General features: G+C 35.3%; 2 protein-coding genes across 7 annotated transcripts; one reads left to right on the forward strand and one right to left on the reverse strand.

Annotated features, from left to right (window-relative positions):
* Positions 1–683: 683 nt before the first annotated feature.
* Positions 684–5177, reverse strand: LOC128675340 (zinc finger protein 883-like). The gene is made up of 5 exons (XM_053754683.2): positions 4808–5177; positions 4220–4354; positions 3297–3444; positions 2965–3087; positions 684–2086 (listed from the first exon to the last, which is right to left on the reverse strand). The coding sequence occupies exons 1-5, from the start codon at positions 4916–4918 to the stop codon at positions 990–992; spliced, it is 1614 nt and encodes a 537-aa protein (XP_053610658.1). The 5' UTR covers positions 4919–5177; the 3' UTR covers positions 684–989.
* A 1126-nt stretch (positions 5178–6303) lies between these two features.
* On the forward strand, positions 6304–15111 carry LOC128675429 (zinc finger protein 436-like). 6 transcript variants are annotated; one of them, XM_053754837.2, is made up of 8 exons: positions 6304–6654; positions 7773–7907; positions 8525–8699; positions 9092–9204; positions 9839–9973; positions 10631–10799; positions 11102–11212; positions 12023–15111. In XM_053754837.2, exons 1-8 carry the CDS (start codon positions 6544–6546, stop codon positions 12589–12591), a joined length of 1518 nt encoding a protein of 505 aa, XP_053610812.1. In that variant the 5' UTR covers positions 6304–6543; the 3' UTR covers positions 12592–15111. The 6 variants fall into 6 exon arrangements, with proteins under 6 accessions (XP_053610812.1, XP_053610814.1, XP_053610813.1 ...); XM_053754839.1 differs by having other exon boundaries at positions 6324–6469; XM_053754838.1 differs by having other exon boundaries at positions 6327–6511.
* The last annotated feature ends 952 nt before the right edge of the window (positions 15112–16063 follow it).

Consider the following 16063-nt stretch of genomic DNA (forward strand, 5'->3'; position numbering starts at 1 on the left):
TGGAGTGTACCAGACCTCACTAGATGATTTGATGCACATCTCTGAACAGGTAATTGGCTCAGAATCAAGAAAAAAATCTATTTACATCCGAGGTCTGTACATTTATTTCGTCGAGATTTGAGACAAGGAGCAATCAGCGAATATGCCTGAGGTCAGTGGGACTAATATTCCGATGACACCGGCGGTGTTTGGTGGTGCGGCTGTAGAAATTGCAGCAAACTATCATAGCTGGAAATTTGCGTCCAATATGTTATTGAAACTCGATGGCTTGTGGGACTTATTGACAGACAAGATGATGCTGAACTCACGGACTTAGATGCCGTGCGCTGGCTCGCCTGTGCCTTAATGTCAAGCCTTCTCTTTATCAGTATGTGCTCAATGCTTCAACGGCGCGAGAAACTTGGATGAAACTGGCGGAAGTATTTGAAAGTCGTGGTTTGTTTAGGCAAGTACTACTGTTGAGACTACTTCATCGTATTAAATAAAAGGATTTTAACAATATGACAGAGTATATAGAAACAGTTATGTCTCTTGTGCACCAGTTGTCTGATAAATCAATTGATGGTTAAGAAGGAGCCGAGAGCCTGCTTTCTGGTTTACTCTTTGGTGTCTAATTTGGAAACTTTGTGTATATCTTCGAAACTGCAGAGTGAGCTTGTGCGCACAAGGTTTTTACAAGAAGCTCAGAGAAAAAAACAATTCTTCAAATGACAATGCAACTTTTATCACAGAGACACAAATTATTTGCAAGTATTGTGGCATGTCCGGCCACATAAAGCCTAAGTGTTTCAAGTTTAAAAGGGAAAAGCTGCAGAAGCAGAAAAACAATGAGAACATATAACAGATAGTAGATAGTCATCAAACCACATGCTCGACGAATCAGATTTGCTAAGACCAATAAGACGCCACTGTGGTGTCACACATTCGCAGCGTGTTAGGGCACGCAGGGCAAGACTAAAAGCTTGTAAATATAATATCAACCTTGCCCATCAACCAATAGATTTCTCAGAAGCATGTGTCGCAACATGCTTCGTCAATTTACTCTTCAAATTGAACCTGCATTGACATATACTACATTCATATGGTTTGTCGCCGGTGTGCGTCCTTAAATGCGCTTTCAAATCAGTTGATTGTATAAATCTGTGATGACATACATGGCATTCGTGAGGTTTCTCACCAGTATGTATCCTTATGTGACGTTTCAAATGTGTTCCGCGTGAAAAGCGCCGTTGGCAAAAGTTACATTCAAAAGGTTTCTCGCCTGTATGTGTTCGCAGATGTCTCATCACCTCCGTCTTTGTATAAAACCGATGCTGACACACGCTACATTCATGAGGTTTCTCACCTGTATGTGTCATCAAATGACTATTCAGATTCGACGTTTGAGCAAACCGTCGATGGCACACATTACATTCGTAAGGTTTCTCACCGGTATGTGTCCTTAAATGTTTAACTAAACTCCCGGAACAGCTGAATTTGCGTTGGCAAACCTTGCAAACGAACGGAGTTTCCCCAGAGTGTATTCTTAAATGGACAGTCAGGTGACTTTTCTCTCTGAACCCTTTGTGACAAGCATGACACTGATACGGTCGTTCTGAAGAATGGGTTTTCAAATGGTAATATAAACTACACCTGTGATAAAATTCGCGCTGACAAACATCACAAATAAATGACTGTTTATCAGTATCATAGCCAGGCTTCGCGTTCACATTATGATGTGTTGCTATATGTACATGCATGTTACGTTTTGCTCTAAACCTTTTCTCGCAGATATTACATCCGTAAGGTTTCTCACCGCTATGTGTAATTAAGTGAACATTCAAATTTTGTTTATGAGAAAACTGCCGTTCACAAATATGGCATTGGTGTGGTTTCTCGCCAGTATGAGTCTTCAGGTGGCTGTTCAAATGTGAGTTTTTAATAAACTGACGTTGGCAGACATTACAGTCATAACTTTTCTTTTTAGATAGTTTCTCAGAATTCTTATTTTTTAATTTACCTTTGATTGAAGTTCTTTTGTTTTGCTTTTTTAAATTGAATGGTATTTCTTGTTTCTCAGATTTCAGTTTCTCTACTGTAGCAGAACCTGCAATAAATAAATTATATTTAAATAGTTTTTGTAATATGTAAATAGGTAGTTTAAGATATACATATAGGGACAAATTACACAGATTGGGCTAGCCCCAAAGTAAATTCAACTTGTGTTATGGAATACTAACTCAACAATGCTATATACATATGTATAAAATATACATATAAATAAATATCAGATAAACATCCAAGACCTAGGACAATTTGATTCAGATTCAGATTCATTTATTGCAATGTCACAAGTGGTAATGTTAGATGTTACATAGATAATAAGTAAGTACAGGTGACGCCCTGCGAGGGCGCAGCAAACATTGGGGCAGCAGATGCCATTTAGTTAAATATTTAACATTAATAAAATGAAGGGGGTCGAAGGTATCACCGATCGATTTGATCTTCAAAGAACTCTGCGATACTGTAATAACATTTTTCCAAAAGAAAAACCTTGAGATGGTTAGTAAATATGTGTGGTTTTTTAATATTTTTTATTTCATTTGGAATGTGGTTAAATATTTTTATTGCCACATGATGAGGACTAGATCCAATTAACGCCATATACTAATATGGCGTGTGATAAGTGGGATTAATAATTTATTTCAATACCGATTGTTTCTTCTGTTGTGATTATCCCTATTAGTATATAATTCACTGTGTTCGCATACGAATTTGCAGATTTCCAAAATGTAAATAGATGTCAGAGTTAATATTTTGTGTTTTTGTATTGTTTGGAACAGATAATTTTCTATCTTTACATGAATCCAGGAACTCAAGTTTTTATAAGTACAGTATAACAACCATTAGGCTACAGAGGTTACTTTTAATATGAAATAAAGTAATAGTTTTGGTATAGGTACATAGTTATTTAAAAAATCATACCATTTCTAATATCATCCTCTATTTTTATTGTCCTATCAGAACCTGGGTCACACTGTATTTGTCTATATTCCTCAATGTAGTCGCGCTCGTCATCAATGAAAGTTTCCATATTTCGTAGGATGTCTGCAAATCCCAATCACTGTTTGTTATAATCAAATTTTGGTTAGAAATGAAAATATACTCTACAACTAAACCTTTCTCAAAAATCACACATGAGTAAATTAACCCATACAAATTATTTATTAAAAACATTGCATAATTGGAATTAAGTGGAATTTAACAGAGAAAAAAACAATATTTAAAAACAAAAAACAACATTTAACAACTTTCACCTGTGTCTTCAAAGACGGGCTCAGTCTTGAATTCAACATTTTTATCATCTTCACTTGGTAGAATGTCTATTGAATCTGGTCTGAAACTCGCTAATGAACACAGACCATTCAAATCCCTATCTATTTGGGATACAGTGTTATTGTTGATCTATAAAAAAAAAATTAAATGTATAATCAATATAATATATAAAACTCTCTGTTACTGAGTGAGTGACTGACAGAAAAACATACAGCCGAAACTACTGGGCGTAGGAAGCTTAAATTTTAGGTTAGGTTCTCTGGGGAGTGTAAGTGAACACTAAGAAGGGATTTCCTGAAATTCCCACAGGAAATGGATTTTTACTATTATTTATATAAGCACAGAAATGTAAGACACCACCAGGTTAAAAATCATTGTGCGGAAACTTTGACTGTACTTGATGATCAAGTAAACTTGTAGTATCTCATTGTATTTCATTAGTGCAGTGCACATATGCATTAATAGTATAAACATCGGTTCTTATTCCAGTTGAGACAAAGTCTAAAATTGAATGCAGTTGTATGTACATATCATTGCATGTGACTGTACATACAAGCACAACTCACTTTAATTTAGAACAGATTCAAACACCTAGTAAAGTGAACACTATGATTTAATCAGGTAAATAAATGTTCTCAAATACCTATTTGAGAACATTTATTTACACATTATGAATCACTAGCCGTGCATCCCGGCATTGCTCGGATAAAACCATGATAAATAATATACTTAAACCTTCACTTGGAATCACTCTGTCTATTAATAATCCCTTGCAAAATTTTAAAGATCATAGGGACTCCCTATGTATGAGTAGATCTTTAAAACTTTGGAATTTCCCTATTAGGGACAGACTGACAGTGGGAAGTGACTTTTTGAGTTATACTATGTAGTGAAGAGAATTTACCATAATATTTTGTTGAAACATTTCTGTGAGTACATTTTCAACTTTTGCAGACATGATCATTAGCATGTGGCACTTGTTTAAATGTGCATAACAGATGTAACAAGATAACACTGGCCTCATATCAGAAGTTAATAACTGAAACATTAAAACATTTTGGTGTGTAGTTAGTGTAACAATACAATAAATATATATGGGTACCCGTTCCTATTTGCTGCTAGAATGTCAAATTGACCTCTCTCTCTCTATCTCTCTCCTTAAGGAAAGAGATACTGAAAAGATAAAAATCCTAAATAAGGGGTGAAACAGCTGATAGGCAACATCTTTGGCATGTGGCCCTAGAAGTAAGGGTAGGTACAAAGCTAAGGGATACATATATCTATGCAACATATATATAGGCAACTGATAGGCAATAATTGTATTCCCAAAGAGAGATGAGATCAGGACCAGTTGTAAAATCGCAGCCAAATCTTCCAAGAATTTTAAATTTATGCTAACGCCGGGCCTCACTGTGTCATAGTTCCGAATGTAACTGGACCACTTATGATCAAAGTTATTACTTTTAAAACCATTTTCCTGGTGGGTACTTACATCAGTATTTGTAATTTTCTCATACACGTGCTGTAAAGGGGTATCTGCTATTGTAATAAAACGCACGTCTGTGGCTAGGCACAGCCTGCATACATCTAAATTTGCTTCCATTGCATGTGCAACAATAAATAGAATTCAATACAAAAACAGTAGACGATGAAAAATAGTTTTTCGTGTTTTTGAACTGACTGGCTGGAATGGGTTCTTTTGTCTAAGAGCTGGCTAGAACTGATCTGGATGTGGATACCAATGAAATAGGATGTGGATAAAAAATATACTCTTTTGGATGTGAATATGGACTTGATACGTGTAATGTAACTACCTCTACCTACCCAATGTACGTTAGTTTAGGTCTTATGTACCTAGTTATTAGATACCTAGTGTCATATTTTGACAACAAACATCTCTTTGACTGACGCATGACAATGACAACATTGCTCAACAAACATTTTGGCGGAAAAAAATCCTGTATTTGCTGCACATTTATCCCGCCAGATTATAGCACTGTATGTTAGGTAGTAGGTACACAAAAGCTTTGCCGCCTTTTGCTATGTCGATTAAAACGTTTATTTTAAAGTAGGTACTTTATTAATCCTTTCATTATGTAAGCATTCGTTTGTGAAAATATACAACAATGTAGCATATTCGGGTGCCGTAATATTGGGAAAAATCGTTTTCCATAAGATAAAAATCTTCGAAAACTATGAGATACATCTCACGCTGTAAAATTTTGGAGCCAGTCGGTCCAAACGGTCGAAAACATGCTCGGAACACTTCACATGTGAAGACTTATTAAAATATGGATTTCATACAGGTAAGATCTTCAGTCAAAATCAAGTTTATATCAATTTATGACCACAGTTGGCCAAATAATGCAGAACATAACCTAAAATAGTGTAATTATTAATTATATAGACACTTCCTTCCTTTTTCCTTTAAACTCGCACCACGATTGCGTAGAAGGCAGTTTTGGTCGTAAATCTACAACAATATTAAAAATTGGCGCTTTTTGCCTCCGTTGGCAATGTTTGTGTACCTTAGTTGTATCAGTAGCGCCATCTGCGCTGAGCTTTGCGTAAGCCTTATTCCATGCTGTTGTATTATTTTCATAAGCTGTTTGGAGCGTAGTTAGTACCTAGGTAATACAAAATAGTGTCTCCGGACTATCGATAGTTTAACTATCGATAGTTGACCTTGATAAATAGGCGATAGCGCGAATGGTCCTATCGAAATGCTGCAATACTATCAAAAGTATTGAGAGTAAAAATTAGGCGATATTATTGAACTTTGTCGTTACTATCGATAGTATCGATAATTTTTCACCGATACCATCGATCTTAAGCAATAGTATTAGTTATTTATATTAATCGATACTGATATCGAAACTATCGATCTTGACGATGCTATCGATAGTATCGTCAAAGATAGATAGTTTCGATAGGACTATCGATAATATGACTGATTTTCGAGGTCACGATAGTATCACGACACTATCGATAGACTGTCACTATCGCAACATCACTCACTACCTACTACTACAAACATCGTCTCTCCGTCATCTTGGTCAACATCATTTTGTTTAGTCTAAATTCATATAAATAAGTGGAAATGTTTTGTTTGTGTTGCTAGAATAACATAACAATATAAAATATATTTTATTAGGTACCTATTTACCAGTTTTAGTTTATTTGAATATCTAAGTAGGTAGGTAGGCATAGTTTCTTTACTTTTTAAAAATGTCACAAGATATGAATATGTGTAAAATATGTTTCGCTAGAAATGTCCGGTTTTGTAAAATAGCTAACACTCCTTTCAAACAAGTATATGAGAAGTTGATGTACGGTCGTGTAAGTATTTCAATATTAGCAATATTATCATCCGTACCTACCTACATGTCGCGTACCGTAGGTGCCTAGCTGTTCTGCGCAAATAAATCTGAAATTATGTACATACCTACCACCTTTATTCTAAACTCATTATTGATTGCATTCAATAGTTTATGCTACCTATTCACAAGACTGAAAAGTCATGTACAGATACCTAGCTAAGCATCATTTATGATATATTTAGTTTTGTTAGCCCTCATCTCTCTGCTAGGTTACACAGTTTTAGCTGCTCCCAATTTTTTTTTGTAGTAAGTATACTATAAGACTGGTTGATGGGAGTGGGAATCGCCCATTTGGTGCTTGCACTGGTGTACCCAACCAGGAACTGATAATAATGTGATAGTGGGAATATGCTTATGTTCTCTGACAGAGATATATATATATATATAGTAGGGCAGATGTGACAGAACGTTATTTATTTATAGAATAATAGACTGCAGCAGTATAGAATAGTAGTGTTTACATCAGCCAGTGTTATTAATTTATTTATTTATTCACTTGTGACCCGTCCCAGCTTCGCTTGGGTAAAAACAATAAATTATACACCTAAACCTTCCTCAGGAATCAATCACACTATCTATTTGTGAAAACTGCATTAAAATCCATGCAGTAGTTTTTGAGTTTATCATGAACAGACAGATGCGGCAGAGGACTTTGTCTTTTAATATGTAACGATAAGGATTTAAAGAAATATGTACATTTGTGTGCTGCTTACTTCTAAAGAATACCCAGAAGGGTTTTCTTTGCTAGAAAGCAGACCTGAGGAAGGAACACCTTATACTAAAAGTAAATATAACACCAAAAATAATAAACTTACATATTATTTTGGAATAATATGATTTAAATAATCACTACATACAAGGAAAGGATTGAATGCCTTCCTAACATACCAGCAAGAGCTTTTAATGGGAGAAATCCAGACAAACTGACTGATGACTGACTGATGCGTAACTTCAACCTCTACTGCAGTAGCTAAAAACCTAATATGCCAACAATACTCACTAAACTTACTGTTCAATGTCCTGGAAGATTATAGTAAAAATAGGAATGATAAAAAAGGTGAACAATTTTGTTTTCAGTTCATCATCGAAGAGTCATGTCCAGTGGTAGCCTGCCCCCGCTGTTATACTATGCTAATCAAATGGAATGAGTTACTAGAGATATCAATCCAATCGGAGGCATTGCTCACTGAGATATTAAGTCAGTTCCCCGAGGTGAGGCCTGCTTTTGTGGGCTAAGTAAGTATAATTTAACCTAGGAATAAGAATCTTTACTAATATTATATATATGAAACTCTGTCTGTCCCACTATCATGGCAGATTTTGAGGAAATCTATACTATTATTATAAAGAGGTAAGCCTTTGTGGGTTTATGAGTTTGTAACTTTGAGGTGGTTAACCCCCGAAACTACTAAACTGATTTCAAAAATTCTTTCACCATTAGAAAGGTATATTACCCAAGATTGCTATAGGCTATATTTTATCTCAAAATTCCCACAGGAGCAAAGCCCCAGGCAACATCTAGTTTAGAATAAAAATCAGGACAAACATAGCGGGCGAATCTAAAAGCAACAGTAAATTCTTTTATAAGACTAACAGTCACGTCAAGACTACAGTAAGAAGCCCTAGGCCGCAGCTAATTTAGCTTTAATCAATATTTCTCTTATCAAGTATAACAAGCACTGTTTTCCTTCACTGGAAGCAAGTTGTGGTCTATAAAACTTTTTTACCCAGTGAGCCAAATTGGTAAACATATGTGATTCTAATGGGATTTACACAAAATATTCTTTTTGTAAAATTCTAACAACACTATCAGTTCATTGTGATTTCAGGTCACACCACAAACTGTATCTATGATTGATCGCAAAGCACATAACTTACGTTCACCCCTAAACGTTACGCCAGTGAATTATTTTGACACTTCCACATATTTTGTTCCGATTTTAGTAAAAGATAAGGCTAAGTTTAATGATGAATCTAAGTTTAACAGCAAGAATGATATTACAGGTAAGTGCAATTCTTTTTAAATCCAACATTTCTTATCAATAAACTGATTTCTGTGCTTTAAAGTAGCAGTAATACTATCCTTATTTACTTTTCAAAAATTACATAGGTTAGGCTGGTTTTGTGTGAAAAAAATATTACAAATAATACAATGACTAGCCATTCATGGATTAAATCGATGGCACAATATACATGGAACGACATTCTCGAATACTAGATGGCGATGATTAATAAATAATAATAAAAATAAATATGGACAAATTACACAATTACACAGATTGAGTTAGCCCCAAAATTAGTTCCAAACTTGTTTTATGGGATACTAACTCAACGATATTATATTCTACATATATGTATAGATAAACATCCAATAATATAATGTATTTCCCATACAGAGAATCCTGAAACTGGAGCAGTGTGCAGGCTATGCCTTGTAACAGATGTGAAAATGTGCACCATAGCCGATACTCCTCTGCAGTGTATTTACGAGACCGTTACAGATAACCTTGTAAGTAATTTTCTCTAAAAATAGCTTTATGGCATTGTTATAAAGTACAAAATTGATTAAAATTTGACCAACTCGCGCCACAATCACATAATTTCTTTTTTAATTAGTGTCAAAAATATTTTGTCATAATTAGTGGCGAAAACTAAAACGACACAACAGGAGATTATGTATACAGGATTTATTAGATCCTACTATTATTATAAATGTGAAATTTATGTTCATTACTCTTTCACGAAAAGTTTACTGAATGGATTGTAAAATAAAATTTGGTACATGGGTAGAATATAACGGGAATAACACAAAATTAATTATCTAGTAAGTATAGTATATTCCTGTATTCTATTCCTGTGGTATTTTTATCGTATCACGTCCTTATCCCTTACGGGGTAGACAGAACCAGGAGTTGCAAAACTCAAACATCATGCTTCATTCATTCTGAAAATTCGGCTGAGATTTTACAACCGGTCGCCTGGCTGACTTCAATCCTTACGAGTGTTATCGTTTCCATATTACTAGCCAAGGCTAATATGCACTTTAGTCGCCTCGTATGACACCCATGGAATGGATATGGAGTGGTCCTATTCTAGGGCGGAACCACACGCCGTACACTTTTAAAATAAATTTAATATTTCAGCTCCAAACTACTGACAAGAGGCCCACAACAGTTTGTTACATATGCTGTGCTCGTTTGAAGAAATGTCGCAGATTAATTCAAAGGTCTAATGATGCGGAGAAAATCATTAAGGATATAATGGAAAAACATTCCCAGGTGAAACTGAAAATATAATCTATTTTATTATATCAATATCTACACTAATATTATAAACTAGATGTGGCCCGGGGCTTTGCTCCCGTGCGGGAATTTTGAGATAAAGTATAGCCTATAGCAATCTTGGCTAATGTACCATTCTATGTTAATGGTGAAAGAATTTTTGAAATCGGTTCGGTAGTTTCGGAGATTTCCCTACAACTCACAAAGTCACCTACAAACGCTTACCTCTTTATAATAATAGCATAGTACTTTTTGCCGCGGACGAAGCCGCGGGTAACAGATTTGCTGTTGCACCTCCGTTCACGGTAACAAAATAAATACGAAAATAGTTTTATTTGTTACCTCTTCGCGCTTTATTTGCTCAGCCAATCTTCATAAAATTTAGTATACACTAGTGGCTTGTCCCGGCTTCGCTCAGGTAACAACATGATAAATGATACCCTTAAAACTTTCTCAGGAATCACTTTATCTATTGGTGAAAACCGCAAAAAAACGCGTGCAGTAGTTTTTGAGCTCATCGCGAAAGGACAGATAGATGCGGTAGAGAACTTTGTTTTATAATATGTAAGGATATTTTGAAGTAAGAAGGACATTGGATTACGAACAACTCACTGTTCCCGTGGTGGTAAAATAATTCGATTTTCAATATTATAGGTGACAACGAAATTGGTAGCAAAAATTGACCGAAAGAAGTATAACCTATATGATTCGCTGACAACAAGACCCGTTGAGAGTGTTGACTTGCTCGATCACCGACAAACAGAGGATCAACTGGAAATGGAAATTGAAGTGAAGATTGAGGTGGAACCAGACTTGTACGTTGGTATGTATGTACACCCATTTAATATTAATAAATTTATATACAACTAGCTGTGCCCCTGGGCTTCGCTTCTATGGGAATTTCGGGATAATAAGTGCCCTATGTGTTATTCCAGGTTATATTCTAACTGTATACCAAATTTTATAACAATCCAGTAGATTTTGCGTGAAAGAGTAACAAACAACATACTCACAAACTTTCGCATTTATAAAATTGGATATAGCTAGACGGGATGAGGAGTGGTCATATTTTAAGGCGGGACCACACTGTCACTTTCTACGATTAAATATGTTTTACATTTGCAGGCTCCCCACAGGCAGCCGATGTCGCAGCATCTGACGCGGAATGTGACGACGACAAGTCGAAATCAGCTGTTCGTGTTGAATCGTGGACTGGTGACGTCACCACCGTAGAAGGTATCATACTCACTAATGCCACAGTGTAATGATATTCATACATTACATACTCGTTCCCGCTTAGTCTAAAGTCACAGATGCATTTAGACTGTGAGAAGCACAGACAAAAATAGTAGATTATATACCAAGATAATAAAGCGAGTCACCTTAGACGAGGCTATGGAGGATAGTTATGTCGAGGTTGAAATGTCGCTTTAATCTCGAAATGTACACTGCGTTTCACTTCGATTGCGTGGAAATTGACATCAATCTGTACTATTTAGTACAGATTGATGTCAATTTATAATTAATTAATTACTATTGCGCAATTTAGAATTAATTACTATTGCGCAATAATATAATTAATAATATAAATAAATGCGAAAGTCTGTCTGTTCTGTTTTCACGGCAAAACCACTGGACCGATTTTGATGAAATTTGGAATGCATGTAGTTTAAGTTCCTCGTTTAAATATAGGCTTGTAATTGAAACCCCCAAATGACTATAATGGAAGGTAAAAGTCAAATTCACACGGGCGAAGTCGCGCTAAAAGTTAGTATTAACAATAAGCATTCTAAGCCACTTACAAGAAGATTTTTCGTTTTTGCTCCTTAACAATCTAAATTGTTGTTTTGTATAAGAATTTATTTTAAGCCCTTCAGCCTTCAGCAGAAATTCATAATGAAGATTTTATTTTATGCTTTACAGCTTAAAGTACAATTTTAAGCGACATACATTCAATTCTAATGCCAAACGAGCATGAGACGTTTAGAAAGATTTATCATGTCGTATTGTGTTATGTATACTACAGCGAACATTTTATTGCTTCAGGTGGCGTTACCAAAGAGGCACCGAAACTTAGAAGGCGAAGGAAATGCACTGAAAAGGCCAGAAACTTAAGAGAAACTGACACGGACGAGCAAAAAAAGGAGAAACCTCGGAGAGTGTACAAAAAGAGAATACGCGCCTACATACATGTTTGCGAGATTTGCCAACGTGTGTTTAATCGAACGAACCATCTGAAGGATCACATGAAAATCCATACAGATGAAAGGCCTCACCAGTGCAGCGTGTGTCAGAGGCGTTTTATACAGAAAATCAATTTGAAGAATCACATGATGACACACACCGGTGAGAAACCATACGTGTGTCAAATTTGCAGAAGCAGTTTCATAGCGAAGTCTGATTTTAAAAGGCATATGAATACACACAACGAGGAAAGGAATTTCGAATGCGGCTTGTGCCATAGGAAGTTTACTCAGCTGCCGTATTTGAAAGCGCACATTAGTACACACACCAGTGAGAAACCGTATGAATGTCACGTTTGCCAGCGGCGGTTCAGTCAAAAGCCGTATCTGAAAAATCATTTGAAGAGGCATGCTGATCGTGAGCAGGTGTAAAATTTTGTTTAGAAATCTCTACTTTTTTATCCCCTTTCTTTCTTAGTCATAGCCTCGGAGCCCAGGGTCCACATTCTTGCTTTTTCTTCGTACGGTCTTATATCGGCGTTTTTCCGGTTCCTTCCTTAGCCATACAACGTCGGAGTCCAGGATCCGAATACTTACTTTTTCTCCTCCACTTTACATGGTCTTCAGCTCAGACCATAGACGCGCTGATGCGCAAGGATGATTCCTTGACGGCATCTAGGACGAGACAGAAGCGGCATAGCCAAACATAACAACGAATGCCAAAATGAGAAAAGTTGTTTTTGTAGTGATGAAAATTGAGTGTAAAATATAAATTTATTTATGACGGAGTAAGATTGGCGGTGCTATAGCAGAAAGCGAGTGAATTTTATTACACAAAGTGAGAATGTATAAAAAAAGAAAACCTAAAAAAAATTAAGAAGTTGATAAATTACAAATTGATAAAAATTAAGATATTTGACCCCTATGTAATGTATAAACGATGAGGGTCGAGTGGAGTTGAAAGATATATAAAATTAGTTGTCCTAGAGTCGTGAACGTCCATGGACGCGGCGCTACAGGCGCTGACAGCGACAACGTGGCCGGTCTGGTATTGATAGTTCCACATGTCGCCGCACGACTTCCTTCATAGCGGGAATTTATTAGTTTTGTCTTTTTTTTTGTAATATATACTTTAAAAAATGTTCACTGGTGGACTTATCCCAGGGAAGAGATCTCTATTTGTTTATATTAATATGTTTCAAGTGATATAAAAAGTGTTTAAAATTTAATATAATGAACCACTAATTTACAATATTATTTTGTCTATTTTTTTGACAAAGTAAAAGCTTTAGGTTAACTAAGATATAGTGCATTGGGTAATTCCGACAGAAATGTCAAGAGATGACTAAAATATATATGTTTGGGTTAATTATTCGAAGTTATTTTATATTTACTGTCATTATCGTTTTACGTCTATGTACACAATAAAATGATATGTTAGAATCTTAAACAAATTATTAGGTTCTTCCAAATAAGCATTTAAAATGAGCATATGATGAAATCAAATATTCAGAATCATATCTTTTCGTATAAGAATTACGAACTTTCTTCTGGGATATTATAAATCAACAAAAATCCCGCGAAAATAACGTAAACTGGAAAAGTTATGCTACTGACGGTATTTTTGACATTAATGCCTCACGCTAACTAATGCGGCGCCAATCAAGATGGCGGCTAGGTTATTGTTGGCACAAGGAAATATCGCTCAGATATTTTTTATCTTTATTTCGGAATATACCCGTTTTCGGTATCACCCAATGCACATTATAAGATTTACGTAATATATTCTGTCTACTTATTATAGTAATGTCATTAGATTTAAAAATCCAATGAGATCATTACCTAGTAATGAGAAAGTGCGAAGTTTCAAGCAACCAATAAAATTCGTCATTTATTTCTATTGGTCGTTTCGTGATTGTTGACAAACTGTTCGGAGCTTAGCATCGATTGGCATAGCATAGCGTAGTATTGGTCGAGTTCCAACCTATGTGTAACCTATGAGTTTACACAGCTATTGTAATTTTTACCTTACTTATTACCTGATCGTAATATATATTTTGTATATTTTGTATATTATGTATACATGTGCATTATCTATATTTATAGTTTGGAATAGACCTAAGACTAAGACTCGCAACGCAAAATAAAGGCCATATTTTGCAAAATTTCAAGTTATTTACAATTTTATCAGATATTAGTGAATCAGTTCTGTTTGGTCTGTCTGACCTGTTTCACTAATATCTGATAAAATTGCACATTATGATCTGATATACAGATAAAGTAACTGCTAGATAAATATGCTTAAAGTTATTTGTCAGTTAGTATGGCTGATTGGCAAATAACTTCAGGTAGATTCAACAATTGAGAAACATAATTTGTAACACTATCTGTTCGATATGTTCCATTTACACTATCAGATACTTTATGGTTTATAGGTGAAAGAGGCCCTTATAAAACAAATTTTTCAGTAATTTTAGCTCAATTCTTATAGTCGAATCCATAATGACGGCTCCACACTATCGCGGATCAGTTCGCCGTACTCGGCAGATTCGGCATATACATAGTTATCGCTGGTTTTTCATTTCAGCAAATAAAAAAAAACTGTGTGCATTCGCGTCGCCATCTGTCCGAGTTCGGCGATAGTGTTTAGCTGGCATAATAATTTCTTGATCAGAAATAAAGTTTATTTACACTAATTTATTTAAACCGCACCACGAAAGAAGTCTTGGTCGCGGCGCTACTGTCGCTGGCAACAAAACGTGGCCGAACGGCTATTTGTAGTTCCACATATCGCCGCGGGACTTTTTCGTGGCGTACACTCTAATCAATGTTGGATATAGAGATTAGTGATGTAAGAATAAAAAACAGGAAATCAGATATTTAATATCTTTCTCTTAATATAATTAACAATCTATGTCTGTTGTATACAGAAAATAAAGTGTTTGTCGCAAATTTGTTGGTTTCTTTTATGACGCCATCTTAGAAACTCGAATAAAATATTGTTTCAAAATTGGTTTTAGCCTGTAGTGTCCCACTGCTGGAAAGAGTCCTCCCCTACTTCGCCATCCATGTAGACAAATTTTTGTTTTGATGACTAGTCGAAGGGTCTTATATTAAGAGACTAGCTGATGCCCGCAACTTCGTTCGCGTGGCCGAAAAACTTTTGGTATGGAGTCAAAATCATTAGGGAAATTTAATTGTACAGACAAATGTAACGATATCTATACATATAGAAGATGCTGATCAGTCTGAAAAATTAACTACTGCGTGCTGAACTATTATGACTTTTTATATATACTATTATGAAGATCTATTGCAAGATCTTCAATTATTATACCTCAACAGAAAATGCTCATCCTGCCTATTTCATTCATTTCCTATAGTTTAGCTGCACCATCATGGGTCTACATCGGGTGTTCCAGTTCTTCGATTTTTATATATCAACAGAAAATGTTCATCAGACTGAATAACTTTTGTTAAGGCGTCACTTCAATATTTCCTATAGTTTAGCTGTACCATCATTGTTGTCCATCAGGTGTTCCAGTTTTCAAAATTATACCCTATATGTATACCTATAACAAAAAAAGTTTCATTCAAATCCGTTCAGTAGATCCGGAGATTAGCGTGTACAAATAGACAAGACTTTTTTTTCAAAATTCTTATTCTACTACTGTTTCTACATCTAGTTATAAATAAGGTGCAAAGTATATACTAGTATAGGTACATTCTTAATGTGTGATCGTAGGTAGCTAATTTGTATTGAGTTGAGTGAGACATTAGTGGTGGTTAAAATGAATGTAGGTAATTGCATTGGAAATAAGAAGAAATAAACGTCACTACACTAGCTTACGTACGTAATTAGAGTAAAGACACTAAACTCTAAACTTTTATTAAACGAACAAAA

The sequence above is a fragment of the Plodia interpunctella genome, chromosome 14 (genome assembly GCF_027563975.2).
Source record: "Plodia interpunctella isolate USDA-ARS_2022_Savannah chromosome 14, ilPloInte3.2, whole genome shotgun sequence".
Lineage (NCBI taxonomy): Eukaryota > Metazoa > Arthropoda > Insecta > Lepidoptera > Pyralidae > Plodia > Plodia interpunctella.